Source organism: Rasamsonia byssochlamydoides (assembly GCF_041956645.1).
Source record: "Rasamsonia byssochlamydoides strain NRRL 3658 unplaced genomic scaffold VTN77scaffold_40, whole genome shotgun sequence".
Classification (NCBI taxonomy): domain Eukaryota; kingdom Fungi; phylum Ascomycota; class Eurotiomycetes; order Eurotiales; family Trichocomaceae; genus Rasamsonia; species Rasamsonia byssochlamydoides.
The window spans coordinates 161094-186125 of NW_027192423.1; the positions used below are offsets into that span (position 1 = coordinate 161094).

The 25032-nt window shown below is 49.0% G+C and overlaps 6 protein-coding genes across 6 annotated transcripts; 3 read left to right on the plus strand and 3 right to left on the minus strand.

The window, feature by feature from the left end:
- Positions 1–250: 250 nt before the first annotated feature.
- VTN77DRAFT_5634 (uncharacterized protein) lies at positions 251–1221 on the plus strand (the record flags this gene model as incomplete). The annotated part of the gene is made up of 2 exons (XM_069421823.1): positions 251–632; positions 689–1221. 2 exons carry the CDS (start codon positions 251–253, stop codon positions 1219–1221), a joined length of 915 nt encoding a protein of 304 aa, XP_069276865.1.
- Positions 1222–4803: 3582 nt separating this feature from the next.
- Positions 4804–5980, minus strand: VTN77DRAFT_5635 (uncharacterized protein; the record flags this gene model as incomplete). The annotated part of the gene is made up of 3 exons (XM_069421824.1): positions 4804–5212; positions 5293–5861; positions 5927–5980. 3 exons carry the CDS (start codon positions 5978–5980, stop codon positions 4804–4806), a joined length of 1032 nt encoding a protein of 343 aa, XP_069276866.1.
- Positions 5981–7345: 1365 nt separating this feature from the next.
- VTN77DRAFT_5636 (uncharacterized protein) lies at positions 7346–8021 on the minus strand (the record flags this gene model as incomplete). The annotated part of the gene is made up of 2 exons (XM_069421825.1): positions 7346–7773; positions 7973–8021. The coding sequence occupies 2 exons, from the start codon at positions 8019–8021 to the stop codon at positions 7346–7348; spliced, it is 477 nt and encodes a 158-aa protein (XP_069276867.1).
- Positions 8022–11241: 3220 nt separating this feature from the next.
- On the plus strand, positions 11242–13701 carry VTN77DRAFT_5637 (uncharacterized protein; the record flags this gene model as incomplete). Its single annotated transcript, XM_069421826.1, has 11 exons — positions 11242–11299; positions 11697–11741; positions 11942–12017; positions 12083–12145; positions 12202–12324; positions 12436–12597; positions 12658–12885; positions 12943–13040; positions 13097–13162; positions 13223–13512; positions 13576–13701. 11 exons carry the CDS (start codon positions 11242–11244, stop codon positions 13699–13701), a joined length of 1335 nt encoding a protein of 444 aa, XP_069276868.1.
- A 730-nt stretch (positions 13702–14431) lies between these two features.
- On the minus strand, positions 14432–15289 carry VTN77DRAFT_5638 (uncharacterized protein; the record flags this gene model as incomplete). Its single annotated transcript, XM_069421827.1, has 1 exon — positions 14432–15289. One exon carries the CDS (start codon positions 15287–15289, stop codon positions 14432–14434), a length of 858 nt encoding a protein of 285 aa, XP_069276869.1.
- A 7275-nt stretch (positions 15290–22564) lies between these two features.
- VTN77DRAFT_5639 (uncharacterized protein) lies at positions 22565–24541 on the plus strand (the record flags this gene model as incomplete). The annotated part of the gene is made up of 4 exons (XM_069421828.1): positions 22565–22648; positions 22715–23036; positions 23093–23973; positions 24032–24541. The coding sequence occupies 4 exons, from the start codon at positions 22565–22567 to the stop codon at positions 24539–24541; spliced, it is 1797 nt and encodes a 598-aa protein (XP_069276870.1).
- Between the last annotated feature and the right edge of the window lie 491 nt (positions 24542–25032).

A 25032-nucleotide genomic window follows, 5' to 3' on the forward strand; every position in this document is an offset into this window, starting at 1 on the left:
CTAGTGCGACAAGGGACAACGGAGATACCATACTCGAAACCATACTCGAAACGTGCGAATATTATAGCTCCGACTTCCCTCAATCTGATGATCCAGGTGCTGATAGCTTTGGCAGGTTTACGTGACGTCACCCAATGTGATTGACTCATCATGTGATCTTACCGAAGAAGGTGCCTTCTATCCTTCTATCAGAGCAGCAACGTGAACCTTCCTCATTTGTGGGCACTACCAGTGCTCCTTATACTGCATAATGGCAGGAAATCTTTTCTCCTGGGTATTTCGCCCAAACCCAGCCTCTCCAACAATGGCTCAACCATCTGAGCGCACGTTGTGGTGTGCTTTCTCCGACGATCTTCAGAGACCGTTCCCCATAGATTGTACCCTTAATGTTGACACTATTGCCCATGTCAAGAAGAGGATTTGGGAAATGGACGGGGAATGCAAGATTGCTCACTGGAAGCTCGATCTCTACAGCCCTGTCAGCGCAGTCAAAGACGATCTTAGGAAGGAGAATCTTGTACATCTACATCCGCGCCGACGGATCTCATCCGACTTCCCTCAATCCAACGATCCAGATATTGATATCGTTATTATACGACCACAATTACAACAGCAATCAACAACTACCCGAGGTAAGATCCCATGTCTTGAACCATTATGTCATGGTCATAGCTAACTCTGATGCCAGTGTCGGGTTCGCCAGAACTCGAAGAACGTCGAAACGTATGCACTCGAGATGACACAGTGTCAAAACTTGCAGAAATCGTGGATTCACAAGGTATCGTTCATGTACGCGGCACACCAGCAAGTGGAAAGTCAGTACTTTCACTTCTGTTGAGGGACTATTATCGCCGGAGTGGAAGGACAGTATTTTGGCTTGGGGTGTGGGAACAAAACCTCAGTGACCTCGATGACGAGGATCCTTGGGCAAATTTTGCTCAGATCCTTAGACGCAGGTACCCAAACATGAAAAAGAAACAAGATATTTTCGCTGATGGCAACGTGATCATCCTGGATGAAGCACAAGGGACATATGGAGACACTGCATTCTGGAACTACATTGTCAAAAGCGTCCAGGGTCGGATCGACTATGATATAAAACTATGTCTTTTTGCCTCATATGGCAGCCCATCAGCGGGCCTGCCATATAACACAACAGATCATTCAACGCCAGTGCAGTTCGGTTCCAGACAATGCATCTCATTAAACTCCATCAGCTGAGGAAGGTTCACCACCGATAGGTCTATTCTATACTAGAGATGAGTTTGAAGTTGTTGTGACAAAATTGTGTTCTCAAACACTTGTTGAAAAGTACACTATTGACGGAGATGCTCGGAACTATATTTTCAATCTCACAAATGGTCATCCTGGCGCTGTGACATCAATAGTATTATATCTTTTCGAGGTATGTAACATTCTTCCTATGAGCATGTTCTATGGGCACTTGCATCTCGCCAGTTACCTGAGCTCCACCCTCCTTTTATGCCTTAAGTATGGGACAGCAAGTACTGTTACTGGCATCCTGGACTCCCCCCAAGCTTGAGAGAAAGGAGGAAGGCTTGATTTGCGAATTGACTTGCTCTGATTTAGTGCAACTAACATATTTTCTAGGTGTGCCGCTCTGAGGTAAAGCATCGAGTTACTCCCACAATAACAAAGGACTGTGTGATTCAAGCTGTGACAGATGACAGCAAAGTATTTAAAGGCCTTGAGACAACTGCTGTCGCGCGATCTTTTCCTCAGAGACAAAGACTTACAATTGAAGCTGCAAACACATTAAGCAGAGTGCTAGAGGATGGATATATTCTATTTGACCAATCAGTTAACGGCATCAGGTGCTGTTATGAAAATGGCTGGATCCATAGGGTACTTATGAGGGAGGGCATTAAACAGTGGCATAGTGTTGGTGTTCTGCCATCACGCTTACATGAAAGTAATGTTCCCTGAAATATGGCTTTTATTGTTCTATTCTGACGTATTCTAGGTATATTGAGTACCTTATTGGTAATACGCCAACCGAGTTCCCAGACGAGGCATTCCCTTCAATTCAAAGCTTGTGTAAGAAGGTCCTCCAGCACTTCTCCTCAAAGAACCTTAGGCATTGCATGGAAGGCAAATTGTCGACTGCAGGAAAACTCCGACCCTTAGAGGCCCAGTATCAGGACGAGTTTTACAGGGCATTCAATACTGTAGTAGGCCGAGGTGTGCTAATTCTCCAGCGAATGGTCCAGGAAGGGTGATGGCCGAGTCGACTTCTACATTCCACAAAAGAGGTGGGGAATCGAGTTACTCAGGGACCACGACCGAGTTACCGAACATTGCGATCGATTTCAGGAGGGCGGTCGATATTATTCGTGGGTCAAATCTGGCATGCTTGAGGATTGGATAATAATCGACTGTGCGACCTCTTTGCCAGCCAGTGGTATGTAGTCTTGCTCCATGCTACTTTACATCCTTGCTTCCCGTAATGTCACTCACATCATCACAGGGCATTCAGAACCGAAACTGTGGCGCGCTGTCTTTGAAAACGAATATTCCCAGCTGCTAGTGTTGGATCATAAGAACAACCATGTTGCAGGCCCTACTGTTTTAGCGAATTAAGTTAGCATGTCATACAGTGCCGTTGGGTTCTAGGAAGATCTTCCTAGAAGAAGGATCCTGCGAAGAATCTCCTGAAAGAGAAATGCCATTGGGAATGTTATTCTGGGACACTGAGATTGAAGACGGTTTAGTATGCGGAATGTGCAGCCAGGGGTGTATCGCAGTCTCTGCAGCATCATACATGATTATTATTATCTATTACACCGCTCGGCCCTTGGCCCCCCCAGTCCATCTGGACTAGCTTTGAGTACATGTTGAGTCAAAGAATATCTCGGCATCTCCGCTACCTACAGCTGGGTTGACGACATCCCGAGCTCTGTCACACTATCAGCTCATCTGCAAGCCAGAATTGTCCCGAAATCCTTCTCATAGCCACCACATTGTGACCTTCCTAACTCCTTCTGCCGTTGTGGAGTAGCGCACGGAAGTCCAGGCTGCCGTCTACTCGGAGCTCCCTCGCATTCGGTACCGAGGGCAGAAGATAGTAACGTGAGGGGTCTCATACTCGTGCCCGGAGCTGCACGCCATGCTTGTCACTTCTAAGACCCCGATCCTCTGCAAGAAGTCCGCTAGCCCTATCTTCCCTGTGTGCAGCTCGGTGATGTATACTGCCTCTACAGTATATACCTTCAGTCCGCACTGCTCTGTGAGAGATATACGTACATACATATATATATACTGTCAACCGAAACTAGGCTCTTACTGAGTAGAATCCGCGAACAAAAAAGACTCTGATTTCTGACTATCTGACTATCAAAACTAGGTCTTTTTATACCGCAATTCGAGGCCTATCGAATTACCAAATCGGGTAAAAGATATCATATAATTCAGGGTCGTAGGGAGCGCTGTTCATGCGTCTCAGGATTTGGAATATGGAGATGAAGGGCATAAAGAGAGTATAGGTGGCTCAGAGGTGTCATACTGGAGGTTATTGCCTGGTAAGTCTAAGCAAAATACCCAAGCTCAATGTAATTACTCTCAGTAGGCTGAAGGCAAGTAAGTCTGAATAAGCCCATTATATCCTTCAAGTCGTAAGGACATGCCTCATATAGCATCCAGATTTTTAGGTCTCCCTCTCTCCACTAGTTAAAACATTCTACTTCTTCTGTGCTACGAAGCTCATGGTCCAAGGTTCTGTCCGGATCCTATCGCATTGTGATCTAACGAAGCCAGCATAAATATGACTTCTTCTGGCAGTGTTGCCAACTCATTAAGTAGGTATTATAGAATCCCTGTTGAGTCTTGGTTATTTTATATGATGCCCACTTAATAGAAGTTGAACAAATAATATTATAGGAGAAGCTACTATAAAATAACTAGAAGAAGTCTAAGCACCATCTCTTAGAAAGAACGGCTCAGTGGGGCATGCCCTAAGATCCTGCGCTAATCAGCGGCCAGATCTAAACTATTTACGCCTCTTGGTGGTTAACGATAATAATATCCACAAGCAGTGGTTGTAAAAACTACTATGTATATGGAGTTATGCTGACGGTTCTAAATTTAGGATAAGGGCCAGTATGTTGGCAAAGTTACATAGCATGAGAGTGGGGAGGTCAAATAGAATAGGAGGCAGTAAAAATAGAGAGGCAGCAGTCATAAGCAGGTAGTATTTGGCAAGAATCGAAGAGCAGTCAGAAGAAGTACAGCGGAAGCAGGAAGGAGCAGGAGGGAAGCATCGGGCCAGTACAGGGGAGAGCCAGGCGGCAGTAAAGCAGCAGGCGCAGGACACCCGTTCTAGTCACATAGCAGTTCAATCTGGTTGCTAACTACCTACTTACTTTTTTCTACAATTACGGAAATTAACGAAAAAGAATTAATAATAATAATGGAATTGATTACAAAAACAATAGTAAAGTTGATAAGATTCTTAAGTGAATTCCTCTTCTGTTCTATTTAAGGTATGTATGTACTGTACATGCACCTAGAGTACAATACAGGATCAAAGCAAAGATCATGCCCAAATGCGCCCGCCAATAATAACAACAGAAGAGCAAGAAAATAAGTAGGTATTTGTTTCTTTTCGTTTCCCCCATCCCTGCCAAAAACTCCGTTTATATGCTGAGCAACAACACTAAAGAAACAAACGACAAAAAAAAAGACGCTGGAATATGGACATTCAAGTTGAGGAATCTCCTGCCTGAGAGAAAAGAAGAGAAAGAGCGAAATGCTTTTGGTAGCTCTCCTCTTTTAGGGGTGTGTATCTCAGAATCCACCACCATAACTGCTTTGTCCGTATGGAGTCGCGCCGTACGGGGTCGTCCCGCCGCCCCAGGCACTGCGGCCCCCGTTCGCGCCGTACGCCGTGAAGCCGCCTCCGTCGATACCTTCCGGTGGTTCGTACGCGTCGGGACTGCGGACCCCGCCGCCGACCATGTCCTCGTCCTCGCCGGCCATGCCGTTGGGGCCCTCGTGTCCGTCTGGGTTGTTGAGCGCGTCGATCACCACGGCTAGCTTCGTCTGCAGGACGTAGATTGCTTGTTGGATGATCGCGTCTGGCTCGAGGTTGCCGACGCTCTCGACGTCGATGTAGAAGTTGCTTGGCTGGGCGTCGTAGTCGAAGGGTTGGTCTGGTGGGTTGGGAGTTTCCCACTTGCCGTTTTCTGAGATGGGCCTGGGAAGTCGTCAGTATAAAGATCAGACGGATCAAGCCATAAATCGATTTATGTCTCGAAGAACCACGTTGCTACTCACCATTCCTTGATCGGATCCTCCTCATACCAGTAGTCGACATGGCGCAGATTGTTGTGCGGATCGTACTCGAAGCCCACCGCTGCCGTGGGCGCCCACTTCGCATGCTCCTTGGCAATCCCCTTCTTCGCGATGCATGTAAGCTTGAGCTCCTGGCCGCGTCGGAGCTTGCAGATGAGAGGCCCCTTGCCCTCAGGATCCGTGATGACCGGGTTGCCAACCCATTCGTTTGCGCGCTCGCCCGTGACGACCAAGTCCCGCGAGTACACTTTCATGACCTCGTCCCCTGAGCAGCGCGCATGCAGGGTCAGAATCACGCTGCAGCGCGGGCAGTTGGTGTCGCACGTGCAGTCGCGCGAGTATTCCATGTCTTGGTCGCAGTTCTTCGAGTTGAGCGGGATCAGACCCAATCGGTGGGCGAGGAACTCGTCCGGCAGGACGGAGGTGTTCTTCTCGATCTCGACCACGTCGATCGCCACCGTGGGCACCTCCGCGAGCATCGTCCGTCGGAGGGCATTCGCGAAGGAGAGGTCGACATTGCTGAGTTTGAAGTCGACGCGAGACGGTTCAGCCTGCGACACGGGTCAGTGAGGAATCAAAAAAAGAATGGGCAGAGATCATATATGATAGTTCGTACCTCGCGAACGGTGACCTGAGGCCCCGTGGGCTCGATATCCATCTCGTAATCCATTTCGAACAGATGGGTGGGTGAGAAGGGAGCAGCGTGGTAGCTGTTCTCCTTCCGTTGGACGTTTAGTGTATCACGTCTGGCTCATGCACAGCACAAAAAAAGGAGAAACGAAATGCCTTCCAGATGCAAGATCTGCCCTTCAAATAACTGGAAGGGGTGCAGAAGTGGAGGGCGCAGCTGTTCCAACAACTTTGAGCTTGCGCCTTCGATGGATCGATCTTTGAAGTTGCTCCCGCGCATGAGAGATTCCGCCACCGCACGCTATACCCGATTTGGACTCTCCCTTTGTTGGCGGTCTGTCCCAGAAGGCAACCTATTCATGATATTGAAAAGAGCCAAGGTTTACAGTAAGATTTTTATGAATTAATGGAAGGGAAATGCTGTACACGGTACCTTGCCTCATGTCAATTCGATCTGGAGAGTACATCCAGTAAAGGGTCTATGCTTGTTCCTACTGAGAACTTTCCATTCAAACACTGGATAGGAGAAAAGAGTTTAGTAATTATAATGCTGGCTGATGCTATTCCTCTGGATCGGAATGTACAGTACTATTACAGAATGCTGGACGCAAACACCACCGCCCTGACTTTTGCGAGCAACATTGGATTTCTCACCGCCACGATGATAATGGCAAGAGCTGGGCGTAAGAGGTCCAGAGCAAGGCAGAGACAGAGGAGACATTTGTCTTGAGACTTCCGGTTCATCGCACTATGCAATATGATGCGTATTGAACATTATGGTCCCGTATGCTCAATTTCAAGCTCATATCAAGCATCGTAACCTCTTGCCGGGAACTCAGCAATAGAGGAGAAGATCTTTCAAGAAGAGAAGCAGTATTCACATGGGAACTTCTCATTCAAGAGACTCCTGATTGGACCGAAAAAAAGAATCATCTGGCAGCCTCCCTGAATCAAACAGTGCTGTGAACATATCCCATGCCCTTCGAAATCAATCAGGCACGTAACACACAATTCTCGCCATCACCACCCTCCCCATCCATCCCGTGCAATATTTCTTTTTCATGCTGAAAGCCGCCGGTACTCTAACCCTCTACCACGACCGGTGTAAGGGATCTATGCTGAAACCGAGAAAAAGACAATAAGACCGAGTGCAGAGTCATCCGAGAAGACTATCACCTGCATCAAGGCATCAAGCACGCTGGAAAGCAAAACCAGTGGTAATAAAAAAAAGCAAGCTGCACCGCCCTGGGAAAATGAGGAAGCTGAAAATGACGAAAAAAAAAAAACAACTTTTTGCGGCTGGGTCATATCGCTGTCGTCATGCAAAGATCACGGAATGAGCTAGAAAACAAATTTTTGGCCTCCGAGAACTGCCAGCGTGCAAATCCACAGATATCCGTGACGACTACCGTTTCAAAGAACTGCGATTTAAGGCTTCTAACAGCTCAGGCCGACTGACCAGCGCAGACGCTGCCTGTGCGTAAGTGACCCATTGTCGTTTTCGCTTGTGCATCTCGGGCCATTGAGGTTCTTCGCGCTCCACGATGACCTCGAAGAACTGGTAAGAGGCTTTGGGAGCTTGCGCGGTGACCAGAGCTGGCGGGCGCATGTCTGGTATGGTTCCGAGATCCCTCTGGACGGTGCAAATCACTCCAGCTTCTTCCCATGCCTCTCGGCAGGCTGCCTGCTGCGCTGTTTCCTCGTCGGTCTCCCAACCTCCTTTCGGGAGCACCCAACCTCCAGGCCCAGCAGATTGTATCATCAAGACTTTTGTTTTATCGGCAGACAGCGGCACAACGCCAGCTACGAGTCTCTCCCCTTTCGCGCCATATCCTGTGCAGATGCGAATTTGGTCAACTTCGGTCCAAAAAAAAATCCTTTTTTTTTTTGTATTGCAAGAAAAATTTAAAAAAAAATAAGACTAGAAAAATGTCGATGCGTGCATGTGGAATGGCTTTGGACCATATTTGCCAGTCGACGGGGGGAAAGGAATGGTCGACACGTGCCTGCTGGGGTCAAGTTCGAGACTCACTTTGATTTGTCCTGCCAGTGCGGGATTCCATAGAACGACACTGTGCCATCTTGGACTGAAGAATTTCACCACCAGCTACCTGGTCCAGGAGATCGGAATTGATTCAAAGCAAGATTTTTGATGAGAAAGATTGTCTTGACAGAGGTCGGAAGTGTCGAATGTAAAAGAATGAATCCACCTGAGACCCAGGGCAGACGTCACGCCTGCAGCTCTCGACACGATTTCAATGGGCTGCGTCGAAGCCTAGAACGGACGGGGAAGAGCTGTAGGGGGCACAGAAGACCAGCACCTCGAGTTGCACAGTCTCGAGGGCTGAAAAGGGGGCTCAAAGCGCGAGTCCGGGGTCCCAACCAGCTGCGGGCGGAAGGCGGACACGCAGCGAGGCGGTCGAGGGAGGTTGGGGGGAAAAAAAGACTTTGCTGACTGAGGACAAAGAGAGGACTAGGTCTTCCCGTTCAGTCCCGCAATGGACGGGGACCCGATAGGTAGGGACGGGGTTGAGGGATTCATCTTAACAGGAAATATCAGAAGGCAGAGTAGGAGGAGGAGGGAAGAAAAAAATAGGAAGAAAAGAATTACGTGGGGGGAGGGAGGGGGAGGATCAGAGAGAGCTTGGTATATGACGGGGCGGTCCGGCAGGAAGTTTGTGGCCGCTGACTCCGTGAATAATACTGAAGCTGCTCTGCTACGTTTTCTACGCCAGTACCGACTCCGTATGCTCCTTCCCCCGAGCAGGCTGCCCCAAGGTCTCCGTCCCTGCTCTGGCGGAGCGGCATACGCTGGAAAAGGCTCTTGCTGCGCTGCTCACTGTGCACAGCCCGTGTAAGCGTATGGTCACGCTCGCCGCAGCCCCCGAGTCCGGGACCGCTTCCGGCAGCTTGGAATCACGACCAAACCGGCGGTGGGCGTTCCAGCGGGCGGCGCCGTATTGAGACCGTAACAGGCCTGCTTTCCAGTCAACAATGGCTGTTTTTCTTCTTTTGCCTGCTCCTTTCCCTTTTGTGTGTGGTCCTTTCGTGAACAGAGCGAACTTCAACCACGGTCCTCCAGCACGGCCAGTGGAGCCGCCCCAGGCTCCTTGTTTTGACTCTTTTGCCTCTGGCGATCTCCCAATCTCCTGGTCGGTGAGGGGCTTCCACACAGAGCTCTCAGTTGACAGAGTGGCTGTTCGTGTCCGTCCTCATCCCAGTGGCAGTCCCTTTCTCCGATATGTCCTTTTCTACCCGCCTCAAGCGCCGAGCGTCATTGTCAAAGACATTGTGGGTGTCAGGCAATGATGGAGACGATCTGGATTGGCTTGATGGTCTGTCGACGATCGATGAACAGAAAGCCACCAGTCAAGAACGGTCCATACTACATCTTAACTAGATAGACAGTAACCCGGATACCGTCGGCCGCCTTCTCGCCTCCAACAGGCACGGTACAGCGGGGACCACACTGGATCCAGGCAACGATTCCTTCCGAGCGATTCTCGTTTTCTCCAGCCAGATCTGATCGGAAGGTGAAAGCGCCCACAAGGAAACAAACCCTTCATTCGCGCCGTAGCCGGTCCGCAATGACTATTAAGAATGACTACTAGGTAGTCGACACAGTGTAGTGAGCACTCCGTACGGAGTACACTTCCCTTGAATCCGACACAGAGGCATTATTGGTTCTCTTCTCCTACTGGAGAAAAGCTCTTACGAACCCGACTACAGTACATCTTGCCCAAGTCTTCTTGCTGCAGGACAGCAGCATGGCCTTTCTTGACTGGGCTACCAGCAACAAAAGTAAATGCAAGCAACATTATTAGGATGAACAACATGTGCACTGGCGTGGAACCAAGATCAAACTCAGTGGCAGTCACCCAGTATTCGTCGATCCTATGCCAGCCACACAAAGCCATTGCTTTTCCCTCTTTCTGCAAACCACACAGGCGATATGTGGTAGTCAGGAACAGTAATCATGTCTCCAACTTCCAAGACTCTCCCCGTACTGCAGTACAACGACCTGCGCCAGTTCACTGGAATCTCGTGGATGGGGACTTTGTTACGTCACAGATCGGAGACGGCTTGAATGGGGGATCGACCAAAACGTCCCTTGGCATTGGCAAGAATAGTTTGCCAAGGTCAAAGAGAGATACTTGTCTCTTGACTACATGTAATAGAACTACAGAGATTCATCCCGAGTCGTGACTGTTTTGCTGAGTTGTCGAATCCACGGCCAATCACGGCTACCACAAACGGAGATGCAACTAGCTCACTAGCCGCTCCCCGCTAGGAATTCATTCGCCTTCACAACTCTCAATTCGAGTCCTGGTAGAGAGGCCAACCATACCAAACTCATTCTTCTTACGGATTCTCTTGAGTAAGGATCCTATTAATGGGGCCTGGTGGCGATCGACGCCTTGACGCGGGCAGGTGCATCTGCGATCGCTTTGGGCGCTGTCAACACTCGTGCTATACTCCGTCAAGCTGTACATAGTCCACTCAGATGGGGCTTGCATGCTTGCTTGCAGCAGTTAGATCGATCTTGGGCAGAGACTACCGGGTCACTTCTGCCGAGGTGCAACCTTTGACAGGTTCCGTTCCGTCTAGGAGTACTAACTCGTAGCTAGAGATTTCTATATACCTAAGGTATCAACAGGGCTGTGCATACGTAGCCCTGGAATACAATCGCAAAAGGGGTTAAAATATCCCGTCAGATCCCCCGGTTCGTACGCGTTCCAGGGGATGAGAAAGAGGAGGTACAGTGCTGAACTATATGTGTGCTGTGGGGGAGCCTGGTGTCCCCAACAGGCCGTCGTAGGCAATGTGTGCTTTACATGATGCGGACATTGGTTCGTAGCGCCTTGTCCCTCGTATAGTTATTATTCTTCTAGAAACATCAAGATGTTCTTCGTTGCAAGGCGAGATTCTCACGAGCTTTCCTTTTTATAGTCTGACCGGCAGGAGGACCTGCCCCAGGCTTCCCAGCAATTATATGGCTGCTCCCGTGATCCCAACTTCTTTCTCCCTCGCCCACCACAACACACGCGCAGCAACCAGCGTCTGCGTTCGATTCTCGTTGCCCTTTCTCCCTCGAGTAGCGGAACATACTTCCAAGGGTGCTACGCCATCAAATCGTCCCTTCAACCCCTCTCGCTCCTCGGATCAAGACTGTAGCCAGAACAGTCTTGCCACCAGCCTCTTGTGACCTGTCTCTTGTGCTGATTATTCTTCTTATCACCATCACCCCCTGAAAATCGAGCATCCTGGTTCCGGAGCTGAATCCTGTCGTGCGAGTCCAGGATGACGACCGTGGTCGACAGAGAAACTGCAAGAAAACTGTCGCTCTTTCGACCTCTAGGTAAGAAGAGCCGTCCTCTTGTCTCTGGATGTTTCTGGCCCTCACCGGCCAGTCGGAGTTGCCCCCCGTCCCTCGTGCCGAATTCACTGGTTCCTAGGCAGAGCGGGCTGCCCGGTCGCTGCTGCCCTGGAGACCAACAGTCGAAGGCAGCGTCGAGTCGAGCAGGCACCTCAGCCCCTCCTTCCTCTCCTCCCCTGTCAACCGCTTCCCGCCTCACCTCGGATCTGCCCCTCCTCCCCGCTCTGGGAACCCCCTCACGCGCGTGCCTGTTGCCATCACTTGTTGCGTTCGCATGGAATATCTACTGTTTCAATCTTCTTATCATCCTTGTTTTTTCCTGCGAAACGCTTACTGGGATATACTCTACAGAGCTAACGACGTTGGCCGATTTCAACAGGTTATCAACGGAATGCATGTGGCTACTGTAAATCAGAGAATGGAAGTGAGTATTCCTGCTGTCTAACCAACTATCTTCTCTCAATTGGATCCGATCCTTCGACTCGATTATTCTGCATTGCCTGCAGAATATTCGATCGAAATCCCGTCATCACGGGACCTGTCCCATCGCGACGGGCCACGCTTAACCATTTTGGGATTTTGATCGCCTGTCCACCAATCATCACTAACTTCCCTTCCTGATAGCTGCCGCTTACTATACGAGCTCTGTTGCTGTCAAACCAGAGCATTATGAGGACCTGATCAATCGAGGTTGGAGAAGGTGCTTGCTCCCTTGTACTGTACAAAGTCCGTGTTATATATATAGATCAATTAACCTTTGGTCAGATCAGGCACCCTGTATTACAAGCAGAACCTGGAACGGTCATGCTGCCCACACTATACGATGAGGTACAGTACCTGCTGCTTCGGCTGAGACGTCAATTGCACGTCTAACTGCGTTGTAGGCTGGAGGCCTCAGCCTTTAAGCCCTCAAGAGACCAGCGACAAGCGATCAATCGGTGGAACCGGTATGTCCTGGGCCCCGAATACATTCGGAAAGCGGCACAGCTATGCCCGAAGACGAGAGAGTAAGCGTACCCCCTCCTGGCTTTTCTTATTTCTCTCCAGTGGGATTTGCTGGAGCCAGAGCTTGATTCCTTTTGAGGTGCCTTATAGCTCATGGGAATCGCGACATGCAGGGAAAAGAGATACCGGAAAAATAACTTTGACCTCCTGACAGCGGTCCATGAGGCCGAATACTGCAACTTGAAAAGGCCAGTTGACCCAAAGACCAAACGAGCCATCGAACCGGCGCACAAGTTTGAAGTCATAATAGAAACCGATTCCATCTCACAGCGGAAGTACGTTGGCCACTGTTCACCTTGCTGATATTGTCCGACTTTGCTGATCGAAATTCACAGGTTCGACGTCTTCCGCAAGTATCAAGAAGCCATCCACAACGAACCCGCCGACAAATGGAAAAACAACGACTTCAAGCGGTTTCTCTGCTCCGGGTTGAAGCGAAACGAGCCCAAGGAGGGTGAAAAGAGACTGGGCTCGTGGCACCAGCTTTATCGCCTGGATGGGAGACTCATCGCGGTTGGCGTATTGGACCTCTTACCGAACGGTGTGAGCTCTGTCTATCTCTAGTAAGAGTGGACCATGAAGCCGATGGGATTCCTGCAACTGACGATGCTGGTATCTAGCTACGATCCTGAGTTTGGTGACTGGGAGTTCGGGAAGCTCAGTGCGTTACGAGAAATCGCCTTTGCCATTGAGAATGATTACCAGTATTACTACATGGGTAAGACCGTGCTGGTGTGGTCTGGTAGAGGAGGGGATCCACTGACAGAGGGATAGGATACTATATTCATTCGTGCCAAAAGATGCGGTACAAAGCTCAGTATCGACCTCAGTACATCTTGGGTAAGACAGGCCTGCAGAACTGCACAGAAACTTCCTTTCTAACCGTTCTAATTATACCAGACCCGGAGAGTTTTACGTGGGATCCGCTCGACGGCGAACTGATGAAGAAATTGGACGAGCGGCCATATGTCTCGCTTTCTCGTGACCGAAAGCTCGCCCTGGAAGGTAGCCAAGAAGAGGGCAAGAAAGCGACGGAGAACGAAGAAAAGGGTGATGTAGAGATGGTCAACGAGGAGGAGCTGTCCCTGTTTGATATCCACATGCCGGGCGCGATGACTGCAGAAGAGGTGGAGAAGCTCGACCTAGACCACTGGCTGCTCCTCGTCAATGGAACTTTGATCCACATGGAGGTAAGGATTCCCTTATGGCAGGATTTACATATTCGAACATCCACTAACCATATGACCTACCAGGACCTCGTCGGATGGGAAGAGGCTGATGTCCGCAACCCGCAATCCGTCAAGGGCATCGTGGCAGAATTGGCTGCCATGCTCGGACCGGAGCTCGTCAAGACCACTGCGGTGGTGCTGTTCGATTAGTCAACCCATTATTGGGGTCGTCGGTTGAAGGCCGGTAGCATATCCACTCGGTTCAACTCTGCATAAGCTTCGTGAGCTTTATCTGAAGTCGTGTGGTTTTGAATAGTAGTGATTCTATCGATCAGCATTGCATCCTAGATCAATCATCGTGGTTGTACTGCCCCTTTCTGATCTGTTCAGTTCAGTTCAGTTCAAGGAAATGAAATGAAATACTGAATTAATTTATTTGTCCTGTATGCATGCATGCATGTATGTATGTACATTAAAACTCCGTCCGCGTAAGAAAAGCCCAACCATATGCGTTACGAGCGAGTCCAAACAAACAGACAAGACTGTCTACCATACCAGATCAAACGCAAACGCCGTCAACATGATCATGACAATGATGATGATTCTCCACGTGAGCAAAAAAAAAAAAGGAAAAGTCGCTTCTCCCACAGCCACCTCACCCATGCAATGCAAATAATGCATGCTTGCTTGGAATAGCTCTCAGATCCGTAATGAGACCAGGCGCAACTGACCACGACCCCGTCTAATGCAGCCATGAAGTGGGAAAAAAAAAAGGTAGACAATGAAATGGTCCGCTCAAAAGCAGGATAAGAAAGGACGACGACCAACCGACCCGGATAAAACGTCCGAAGGAAATCGAAGGACAGATACTGTCCACGGTAGGAAACCCGCTCCGTTCTTTTTCTGTCGTCCGATGTTGAGCAAGTATTCTTGGTGATGTCTACTCCATCAACTCCACCGGCGGCCGCGCCGTATGCGGAATCTTCCGCTTGGGCACAAAATCCACCAGACTGCTCATCTCGACGTCGAAATCGTCGCTGGTATCCTCCACCATGACGGCAGGGAGATTGGGACTGCCGCCGTGATCGGACGGGTTGTAGATGACGGTGCTGCTGCGGCTGCGCTGGCCGGACCCGGACGAGGCGGGCCAGCTGCCTGTCCTGGCGATTGAGACTGGGGATGCAGGATCTGTCGCGTCTGCTGCTCCGCTGCCGCCCTGTTGTTCGGTGCGTAATTTGGCCAGCGCTTCGGCGAGGTCGCTTGCGTGCACTTCCTTGTTCGGGGGGTCTTCGGGCCTCGTCACCCAGCCGTACGGCGGGCTAGGCGGCGGGCTGATGAAGAAGAGTTTCTGCGCATGGGGCGCCTCGAGCAGCTTTCGTCGTCGCGCCTCCTCCGTGCTCTCGATGGGCGTGTGTTCGCCAAAGTAGATGCGGGCGCGCACGTTCTTCCGGTCCAGGAGGGCCTCGGCCTCGAGCCGCTGCCGCACGCGGATAGCGTCGTCAGTCGAGAGGAAGGAGCAGACGATTCGGCGGAGCGAAGGTAAAGGGGAGAAGGAGTTCAACGGGGCGACGGCGGTGATCTGCGACCGGATCGCGGCCAGCGAGTCCGGCTGGAAGAGGAAGAGGTCGTGCAGTTCGGTGATGATGAGCGTGTTCGAGGGCGGAGAGGGCTGTGAGAGCGGCGGCAGGTTGGACAGGTCGATTGTGAGCGAGGGTCGCGATCGCGACGAGCGAGAGGAGCGAGGGGACGATTGACCGGATGAGGTGGCGGACGGAGGTGACGATATGCCTGTCGCCATGTTGACACTGAGAAGAAGGGAATTATTTCGTTGCGATGAGTTCAATAGACCGAAGATTGTTGGTTGCCGCCGTAGATATCGTTGTGCGGACAGGGGAATCAATCAGTGGGATCGATAAGGCATCCAAAGGTGGAGAAGGGCAGAGAGAGAAAGCTCTGGAACGGCAGAGCTGGAAAGAAGTAAGAACCTGCAGGAGATTCCTGCAGACAACAGCGAAGGTTAAATACCTGAATTTCTTCTTTCTGGCAGGAAATAATGATCTGACCAGGGAGTGCCAGGGCCGTCAGCCCCCTATCTATATACTCTCCGTATGTGGCAATCACTCGCAAACTTAGAAATTCTTCTTCCGTCTCCGGTGCGGCGCAGCAACACCGCACGGAGGATTTCCGCCTGCAGACACTGACACACACACTCTGTCTCCATCTCCAAGCCTCGCTGCTCTCTCCACATTCTTAACTCTCTTACTCAATGCGCTAGTTCTCCGTACGTACCGAAGGGTGGGATCAGATAAGCCTCTTGCTGCGCCTGCTGGACCCATCTGTTTATTATTGATTAATGCGGCAAAGCCACAGAAGCAGTACGTATGTACGGAGTACTCTACCATTCTCGGGAATATTGGGATGCCGGACAGAAACAAATCTCCACTGGAAATGGTCTATGAAGACGGAAACTTGATCAGCCGACTGGATCTTACGTGAGGAATGTCTTAGAAATGTCATGTCCCTGAGGAGCTGGCGACAGCAAGTCTCGAGAGCGAAACAACCACCCCAACGCGTCTATCAGTGTCATTGCATAGTCTGTACCATCCATTCATTCCATAATGGAAGGAAGATTGGACGGACAGCCAGACAGATCAGCATCATCTGGACAAGGAAGAAAGTACATCGAAAAAGAAATCCATCATTTTCCGTTTTTCTGCATGAGATAGATTATTGCTTACCCAGGAGTCGTAGACTGACAATCGAGTCGAGTAATTTATCAATCAATCAGGAATCCATCAATCACGAACAATGATACGAAAACCTATCTACCTACCAAAACCAGTTCTTCTGATCCCTCTCGATATTCTCTAATCAATCAACACCCAGGCAGCCGTGACAGCAATACCGTTCTATCTATCGAAGAGGTCTTGAATGGATTAATTCCCACAAGTGAGCATGTCATTTAGAACAAAAACTCAATGTCTCTCTCTCTCCCCTATCTTCTGTGGAACAGACCAGGCAAAAAAAAAAGAATTTCTGAGATGACAGTGGTGTAGCAGTCACTAACCATTGTCAAATTCTCCATCCATATTCTGGAAGGACGACACTCAAATGGAAAATGGGAGGATTACATTACTACATGTACTTACTCCTGGTGCAATTTCTATGGAGTCAGTGACTCAGTCACTAAGTCAGTCGGTTTGTTTCATTATGAGATGCTTTCATTTCAGGTTCGATGTCCTGTCTGCCAGCCACTCGTCAACTGACTGGCAGTTAGCTCTTATTTTTTTTTATGTCTGGAGCAGAAATAGCTCGCTCAACTACTTGATTGAGCATTCATTCATTCATCCCCCCCCCCCCCCCCCCCCCCCCCCTTCAATGGGAACTGAAGAATACCGTCAGCGAACGAATACAAAAGATATATTCTTCTGGAGGTCAAAAAACAGATATATATCTGCTCTGCTCGTCATCATCAAGGAGTAAAGTAACTAGCTAGGGCGAACATCGATCGACTCGGGGGTTCCGTTCCGCCTGGTATGTTGACGTTGACGTTGATCTCGATACTATATACTACTGCTTTACTTTAACTTGGCCTGAACAAGGGGAATTATTATTTTTTTCAAATTCCCGAGTATGAAGAGGCACCGCCAGATGGAGGTGGTTGTTTCATTTCAATCGAGCCAGTTAATTAATAAATACCTAACTCTAACTTGCCATCCATATATGTGTATGTATGTATGTATATACATAGTTCAGTTCACCTGTTCTTATCATTTTATTGCATGAATAATGATAATAATATCTCGGAGTTTTGTCGAAATTAGTAGAGCAGATTCAGTTAAAAAAAAACAAGGGTCAGGGATAGCCTAGGGTTGGCTAGCCTTGTTGTCCTCGTCTACCGTGAATTTGATCCTTGATCCTTGATCCTTGATCGATCTCACGATCTTGTTTCCTCATCTCATACCTCCTAGCTAGTATTTATTCATCCTTATTCTAAAGGGTAGAACCCCCCTACGCTATGTAATATCCTAAACGAAACGATACAGGAGACTCAAGACTTGGGACACAGACGGGAAACAGATGTGTGTATGGATATTATTTTTTATTTACCCCTGCGGATGGGTAATATAGATAGATAGGTATCTGATATCTTTCCTGGGACCAAAGTTTCTAGCGTGAATCCTTGCAGGGCAGTTATATTTATTCGAGACGACGAACGAATGCATTAGGATCTAGGCTTATAATATAATAATATCAGTCTAGAATCTCATGGTCCTTCTGATCCTCTCGTTACGTCAAACCCATTGTCTTGGTCTTGCCAAGCTAGGTGTTTTAAGTTTCTGGTTCTTACAGAGGCAAAGCAGATCGTCTTCGTCGTGTCTGTCGACAATCTCATCAACCTCGTTGGTGGGGTTGATATGCTGCTGCCACTGCTGCACATTGAACCAGAAGCTCATTCTGGATCTGGGTCTGGGTCTGGTTCTCCGATTGATTGGACATGGTTCGGCAGACAGATTAATCTCTCTCGTCACGGATGGACGCATCTCTGCTGTTTGCGTAGCATAGCATACCTACGACCAACATGAAACGGGTATCCTGGTCGATCAACACTGGTTATCACCCCGCGCCTTGATAAAGTGAGTTTTCTTCCCATCCTGCCATATAAAAATCCAGCAGATAGGCAGCTCAAACACCATGCTATATTAATCCTTGTCCAACTCCCAAGTACAGTCTGCAGGGGCTTGAAGTTGAAGGATTTGTTTTGGGATGACTGGGTAGGAGAAAGAGTTTGGCCCCATCCCTGATCCGGGGCTCGCCTGATGATAGATGGGTATGCATCACTTGTTTGATCGTTGCTAGGCCGCAAGAAAGTTAACTTTCTGAAACCTTTTGTTGAGACTGAATAGCTAGCTGGGACTTGATTTGAATTACTGAAACCTGTAAAGTCGTTCGAACTATGAGCTTCTCAAGCTATCCCGGGGCAGGCAGGCAGCCATGGAAATAGATATTTCCTTTTCATCGTGAAACGAACCGAGAAAGATATGGTTTGCGGCACGCATACTGAGGTTCAGGTTCAAATTTCCAGGTTGGCAATCCTGCTGTCCTGCGAACTTCTAGAAAATTCCCATGAAACCGGCTGACTCCTTCCCATATCCGGGATGTACAGAAAGAAAGCTAAGAATCCTGCAGAGTATCAGCGATCTGTATCAGATATCATGATGATGAACATGATCTGCCCCGCGGTTACCGACGGAGGGGGCATCATTAAGCGCTCTTACCAAGGACATGACGGGAAGAGTTCAAAGTGGTCCAGTACAGTCCAGCCACTTAGCTATCTCAGAAGGTAGCATCCGTAGCAATCCGGATGATCCATGTGACCATGACCCTGCAGATCATGAGGCCATGCGAGGATCTACGGTCCTGTTGAAGTGGGCTGAGAATGGGATCCATGCAGAAACTGCTGCGTGGGGTACCTCATGACCATGCGTCAACCTCAACCTCCCGGTACTCACTGGATTGACCTCTTGCCGTCTATCTCCCAAACTCGTCGAAAGGGTTCAAGTATGAAACGCAGGCCTAGCTCTTTATCACTTGTAGTCTGTTCTGGTTTGGACTGAGACTGAGGTGAATCATCTAGATGATGACTTTCAGAAGCTCAACGCTACAGGGATAGTACACACGGTAGCCCGCTGTGTGTGATGTACTCTGTAGATGCTCCTCTATCACATCTTGGAAGTTGAAAATCAATAATACCTCCTTATTGAATGACTTGATCATGTCAGTGACTCGAGGACTGGCTCAGACGTCAACAGTCCATGCCAAGTGAATTTCCCCACATTATTGTAGGTGTGCCTGACTAGGACTATGGACGGAATATTAACTTCTAACTGTTGATCGATTAGATAGCTAGGATGGGCTTCCGTCTGGACTCAAGGACTAGAACAGGCGGAAAGACCACAAGTGTGCCAGTCAGTGCATTAGCTTCCAGAGGTTAGTGATGATGATGGTGATGACGGTAATGATAATGACGAATGGACTACCATATAATAAGGTTGCTATACCCTGGCCACGTTTAGTCGCTGACCGGCTGCGAGCCTGCAACATGGTGACTGCAGTCAAGTCCGCACAACAATGCATAGTGGCCACATGTGGCATATAATCCTGGTCACGCATGGTTATCTCCGTTCTTTCCCTTGTCGTTGCTGTTAGCGTAAAATGGTGAATAACTCGGGCCAAACCGGGCCAACTCTCACAAGCCATCTCAAGAACCGATGGGATGGAGTACGGAGTACTGAATATAGGTCCAGCAGTTCCAACCTTCACTGTCACGATAATCAGCGATAGATGATAATGTTCAACAATTAACCTTATCGTGTTTATCACTCAGCTGAAGTATGGACCCGTATGTATCCAGTTATCCAGAGACTTCGCGATCATCAGCGTAGGCAGATACTCGAAGGATTTCTGGCAATCTGCTGCAGTTACTTTTCAGATCCGATAGAGCAGGCTTCCTCAGGATTCGTCTCCTGCCTCCTGTAACTTCATCCCTTCTGGTAAAAGGAGTAATTTTCCGACAAGATCGGGAAACCTCGATTTCGCATTCTCGCTGGCCATTTTCCCAATTTTTGGTCCTTCCTACCCAGCCTCGATCGGAGAAAATATTATGAACTACCTCATGTGCAGATGGTGTTATACCCCAGGGTGCCTGAATGCATCGTCCGGAGGATTCTCTGAGAAACAAACTCCGTAGCGTAAGCTTAAAGCGAGCACATCTGCAAACTTGTCAAAGTCCTCTGGCCTCTCCGTATTGATCACTTGCTGGTGCGTGCACACCTTCCGAAAAATCTCGAGAACTAATCGAATACGTCCTGGTTGTGTCTGTAGTGAGTCTTGGCGTCGACAACCGATGAGAATTAATTGCAGGCTTTCTGGTGGCCCACTGATACAGTATCTGTACTCCACGTGGCTCGGTTGACAAAGCTTTGGCTCGATCAGTTTTATCGCTTCCAAGTTCTGTGTTTTCACATTGCTCAAATTTTGGCAGCTCCCTCTTCGTCTTTCGAGAGCCATAGCTAACACTGTTTAGTTCGTCGGGGATCCGGGGCAGACGGTAGGAATCGAACTTTTGCCCAAAGAGGACGTCTGATGCTGAGGCACGCCGACGCTTCCTTGTTAGAGCCGTTTTTAGCTTGTCTTTCTTTTTAGGTTATTTGTCAGGGGTCCTGCCTCGTGGGCACCGGCGTTACTCCGTACAGTCTGGCGCAGAATTGGTGAAACAAAGTCGAATAAGGCCCCGGACCCGTCCCAAACGTGGCTGGCTATATCATTCTGTGGCTCAGTATTAAGTAGGACCTTAAGCGATATAGGAAGCTCGTCTTAATGATGGTTAATAATAATAATAATAATAATAATAATAATCATATTAATATTAATAACAGTTGTCCTCTTAAATACGGAGTACTTCGTACTCTATGGCTTACTGTGAAACCAAGAAACGGCTGGCCAGGAGATCTGACATCCAAGATGGAGCCAGCATGGGCTCGAGGCCCGTGTGTACTCCGTATTGGGGCTTCTAAACCTAAACCCCTGTCAATTGAAATCATTTGAAGCTTGATGCCAAACCTTCTGTGCTGCGAGTCTGTGACATTTGCTGCAGTGATTGCGTAGCGTCTCTCGACTGATCAAAGTGCTGAAAAATGTCCGGTGACGTCTGTCGAGCCACAGAGGCCGGTCACCGTAGGAAGACCGGGTACGAAGTCGAGAATAATATAATAATATTATCAATAACTTCTCGGTTCGAACATCGTAGACGGCCTTAGTATTAAATTCAGAAAGACGGGAAGTTCCGAAACGGCTGGCCGAGAAAGGGCCTCTCGTTTGGAGTTCTGACAGGTCTTCCGATTGGGCCTGCTGCTATCTTAGCATCCCTTTTATAGGCAAGAACCGATATTGCGGGGTGCGCCGTTGAGTAGAATGTGACAATAGTGAGGGAGTGATCGAAAAACTTCCAAAAAAGGTCGTTTATCGCGTCAGGGGAAGTCAGTATCCTCCGTACAGTGGAGACAAATGATGTCCTTTCTGGACTCACATCGGTATTTTCTCGCCAATTCTGGTGCAGAAGAAGAATGGCAGATGCAGGGTGAGTGGGTCAGAGGAAACGCATTGGAAGCTTCGATTGCGTAGAATCAGCAAGCTCTTGAGAAAGGTGTGGTCCAACTTCTGATGGAAGGATTGGAATCCACGAATAATGGCCGTAACTCTTTCGCACCTGTTTCGAATTCGATACGGAAAACAGGAGCCTTCTCCATGTGGCAATAATTAGTTAACTTTGATTCATCATCTTCGCTTTTTCGTCGCTGTAGGCGTCAGACCCGCCTGGGCCATTCCTAAAGATACTGTATTATCAGTCTCGCTTAGAGGCCCTGTGTATAGATCCTAATAGGAGATGTTAAGAGTGGAGTGCAAGCTTTCCTATTCTGGTCAGCATTGATCGGACTAAGAGATCTGTGGAGCTAGATATCCTTAGACAGTCCGTGTGCTCCGTATCCAGGATGGACGAGTACCCACAGATCTAATCTTCGCTTCCTCCAGACGGACTGCGATGGAAACCGTCCAGATTATTTGCACTCGAGATCAAGACTTCAAGAGAGAACTGCTATCGCCCTCCAAGCCCCCACGCGTGCTGGTGGCAACTGCGGCAGTACTCAGACAAGGCTAAGAAAAATAAAAAGAAAAAGAGGGGTTGGTGCAACTTCTTGCAGTTATCCCAGCCTTCGAGATGGACATGGATGTTGTTTCAAGCTGCACGTTCCACCCTTTAACTCACTGCAACTAAGGCCGTCGTGCTTCAGCGTGACGGGGCGTACTTTTCACTAGTAACTGGATCTGAGGCTTGACGGATCCTATAATAAGTCCTATCATAGCCCCGGCACGTTGTGATACAAACTGTCTCGTAGCGAGCGTGATAATATTGGCCACCAGTTATATTAATCCGCGCCGCCTCAATTGAGACTGCAGCCGGGTGGCCTTCAAAACAATACTTATAAGGAAGTTTCCGCAAAGGTCCGGAGTGATGCTTTCCTTCCTTCAAGGTCCCGAGGATCCCTACATCAGCATCGGCCTGAACAACATCGTGGCCAGAGAAACTCATGTCGAGGTGCGTCTTTCGTTCCCGCTGGCAAGGCATATCCAATTGGGTTGATACTGAAGTATAACAAACTAGCTCGACAACAGGCCTTCCACTACCCCAGGGAGGACTGGCTCGCCAAGTCCGGCAGAAAAGCAGCAAAGGTACAACCTTTGGCCTGTCATCAAGAAGGCTGTTTCTTCCAACCTCATAGAGAGTAGTGGCAGAATCGCCCATAAATTGACGCCCAGTCAATCGAGCCCTTCGCTTCGAGAGTCTGAATCACCACACTCGTTCGACAGCCTCACGAAACCAAAGCCGCAAAAGGAAGGATCAATCTTATCCCGACGAAATATCAGTATTCCCGGGCTGGGAATAACACCGATGGCCACCGTTCGAAGGGATTATATGGATTCCCGTGAGTTCCATGTCCCTTAGACATGACCTGATCGCCTGTACACTGACACCTCCTAGCAACCATCCCAGGGAGATTTCCTGTTCATGAGAGATCAAATAGTGCTCCGGGAGTTTCAGCAACCCGGAATCCTTTCCAGGACACTTTGCTCTCACCTGTTGCTGAGCCTTGTATTCTGTTTACGGAAGATGATCGGGATTTTCTCATGGCATCTGCCACCAACGACCGGATGCGAGATGCAGCCGCCAAACCTCCCACGACAGAACAAGAATGTTCAAAGGACTCGGATAACTTGACCCGGACGACGAATAAGCCGGAAACAGAGCCCGAAAAACCACCAGCCGTCCCGCCAAAGTCTCCTCGGATGATGGGCCGCTCTCCTCCAATAAGCCAGCGAGCTATGACATCCAAGTACACATCGCCATCAAGGAAAGCGCCCTCGTCGAACGATGAAAAGACTTCCATCAAAAGAAATGGGTCGATAGATATGGGATCTTCGAGTGCGACACATATCGCGACTCAATTTCGGAATCGATTGACGCGCCCCAGAGCAGCTACTGCCACAGACTTCCGGCCCTCCGAAGGAATGTCCTCACGAATTCACCAGCGTAGTGAAAGCGCCTCAGCAGGAACGGGCCATGCGAGTGAGACATCTGAACAATTTCAAGCACGAAATGCACATAAGAAGGAGCCTTCAGAGACCCCAATCATGGAACGTGGTCGGCCGACAAGACGCCGCAGTCCCGGCAAAGACAGAACAGTCAAAGGGACTCCCTCCACAGAGCACGTAGCATGGAGACCTCTACCTTCGGGGGTCAAGCCATCGGAAGCTGCGTCTCACTTCTCAAACGCCGACATGGAGAAACTACAAGATCAAGCAAGAGAACAGGCTCAGAAGTTCGAAGTTCTAAAGTATCGCGACGTCAAAGCGCTCTCCAAGGTAAATTTCCCCTTTAGCTTATTCACTTGCTTGAGCTAATCCCCGATCTTGCGACCAGGAGCTCCGGGTTCTTGACGAGCGTTGCGAATATCTCCGTAATACGCACAGGTCTCTCCGGTCAGGGCGGCAGGCTCTGCATGAACGGATGATATCCTACCTTCAATCACCGAATTTGTCCAAATACTCTTGTGAGAGCATGCTGAGACAACTGGAAGCCCTTGCGGAGCTTGACCAGTCTATCGACGAATGGATTACAAAGCTTGAGCATTTTGAGAACCGTCGAACTCGCGTCCGTCAAAAGCTGTTGGAACACGTCGCTGCAGCCTTGATACTGCAGGTGACTTCACGGCAGACTTCTGAACAGCAGACCCCTCCCCAGAGCCCAGTCAACAGTGAGGAGAATGGGGCGGAGGTGTCCCGCCAAGAATCCATCAAGGTCTATGCAGACTCGAAAGTCTACGCGGATGCCAATGTGTATGCACTTTTTGCCGAAATTGAAAAGGAGATGGAACGTATGAACGACTCAAGAAACGCTCCTTCTCGCCAGGAGAATCATGCAATCGCCTAGACGGCTTTCTTTCTTTGTTTCTTTCTTTCTTTTTTTTCTTTCTTTCTTTTTCTTCTTATGACCTCTGCATATATTTCCGATATTTATTTATCATCTTTCAATGCACAGTGGGGTGATATCATTTGGCATTCTAGAAGACAATCTGATATTGGCTTGCTGTACTTTGCGATGCTGGATCACAGGATGGGCGGGTAATGGTTGGCTGTGATGAAGACTTGACATGACACTAATGACTCATTTGAGTGATTCAACATAACCCTCTTGGTAGTTAGCAAGAACACAGTTGTTAGCAGTGAATTCTCAGCCATTTGATAATCCATCTTTTCTGTTCCATGGAGCATCAGTGTGCTTTATATGTCCTCATCACTAGGACTCCATCCAGATGAGGTAGAATAACACTTGATTGGTTTGCAATAACCAATAATGATCCATCCTGAGAGCAAGATGTTATGACTGATTGATAGTGACAGCTGGAGCTGGAGAAAGAACAG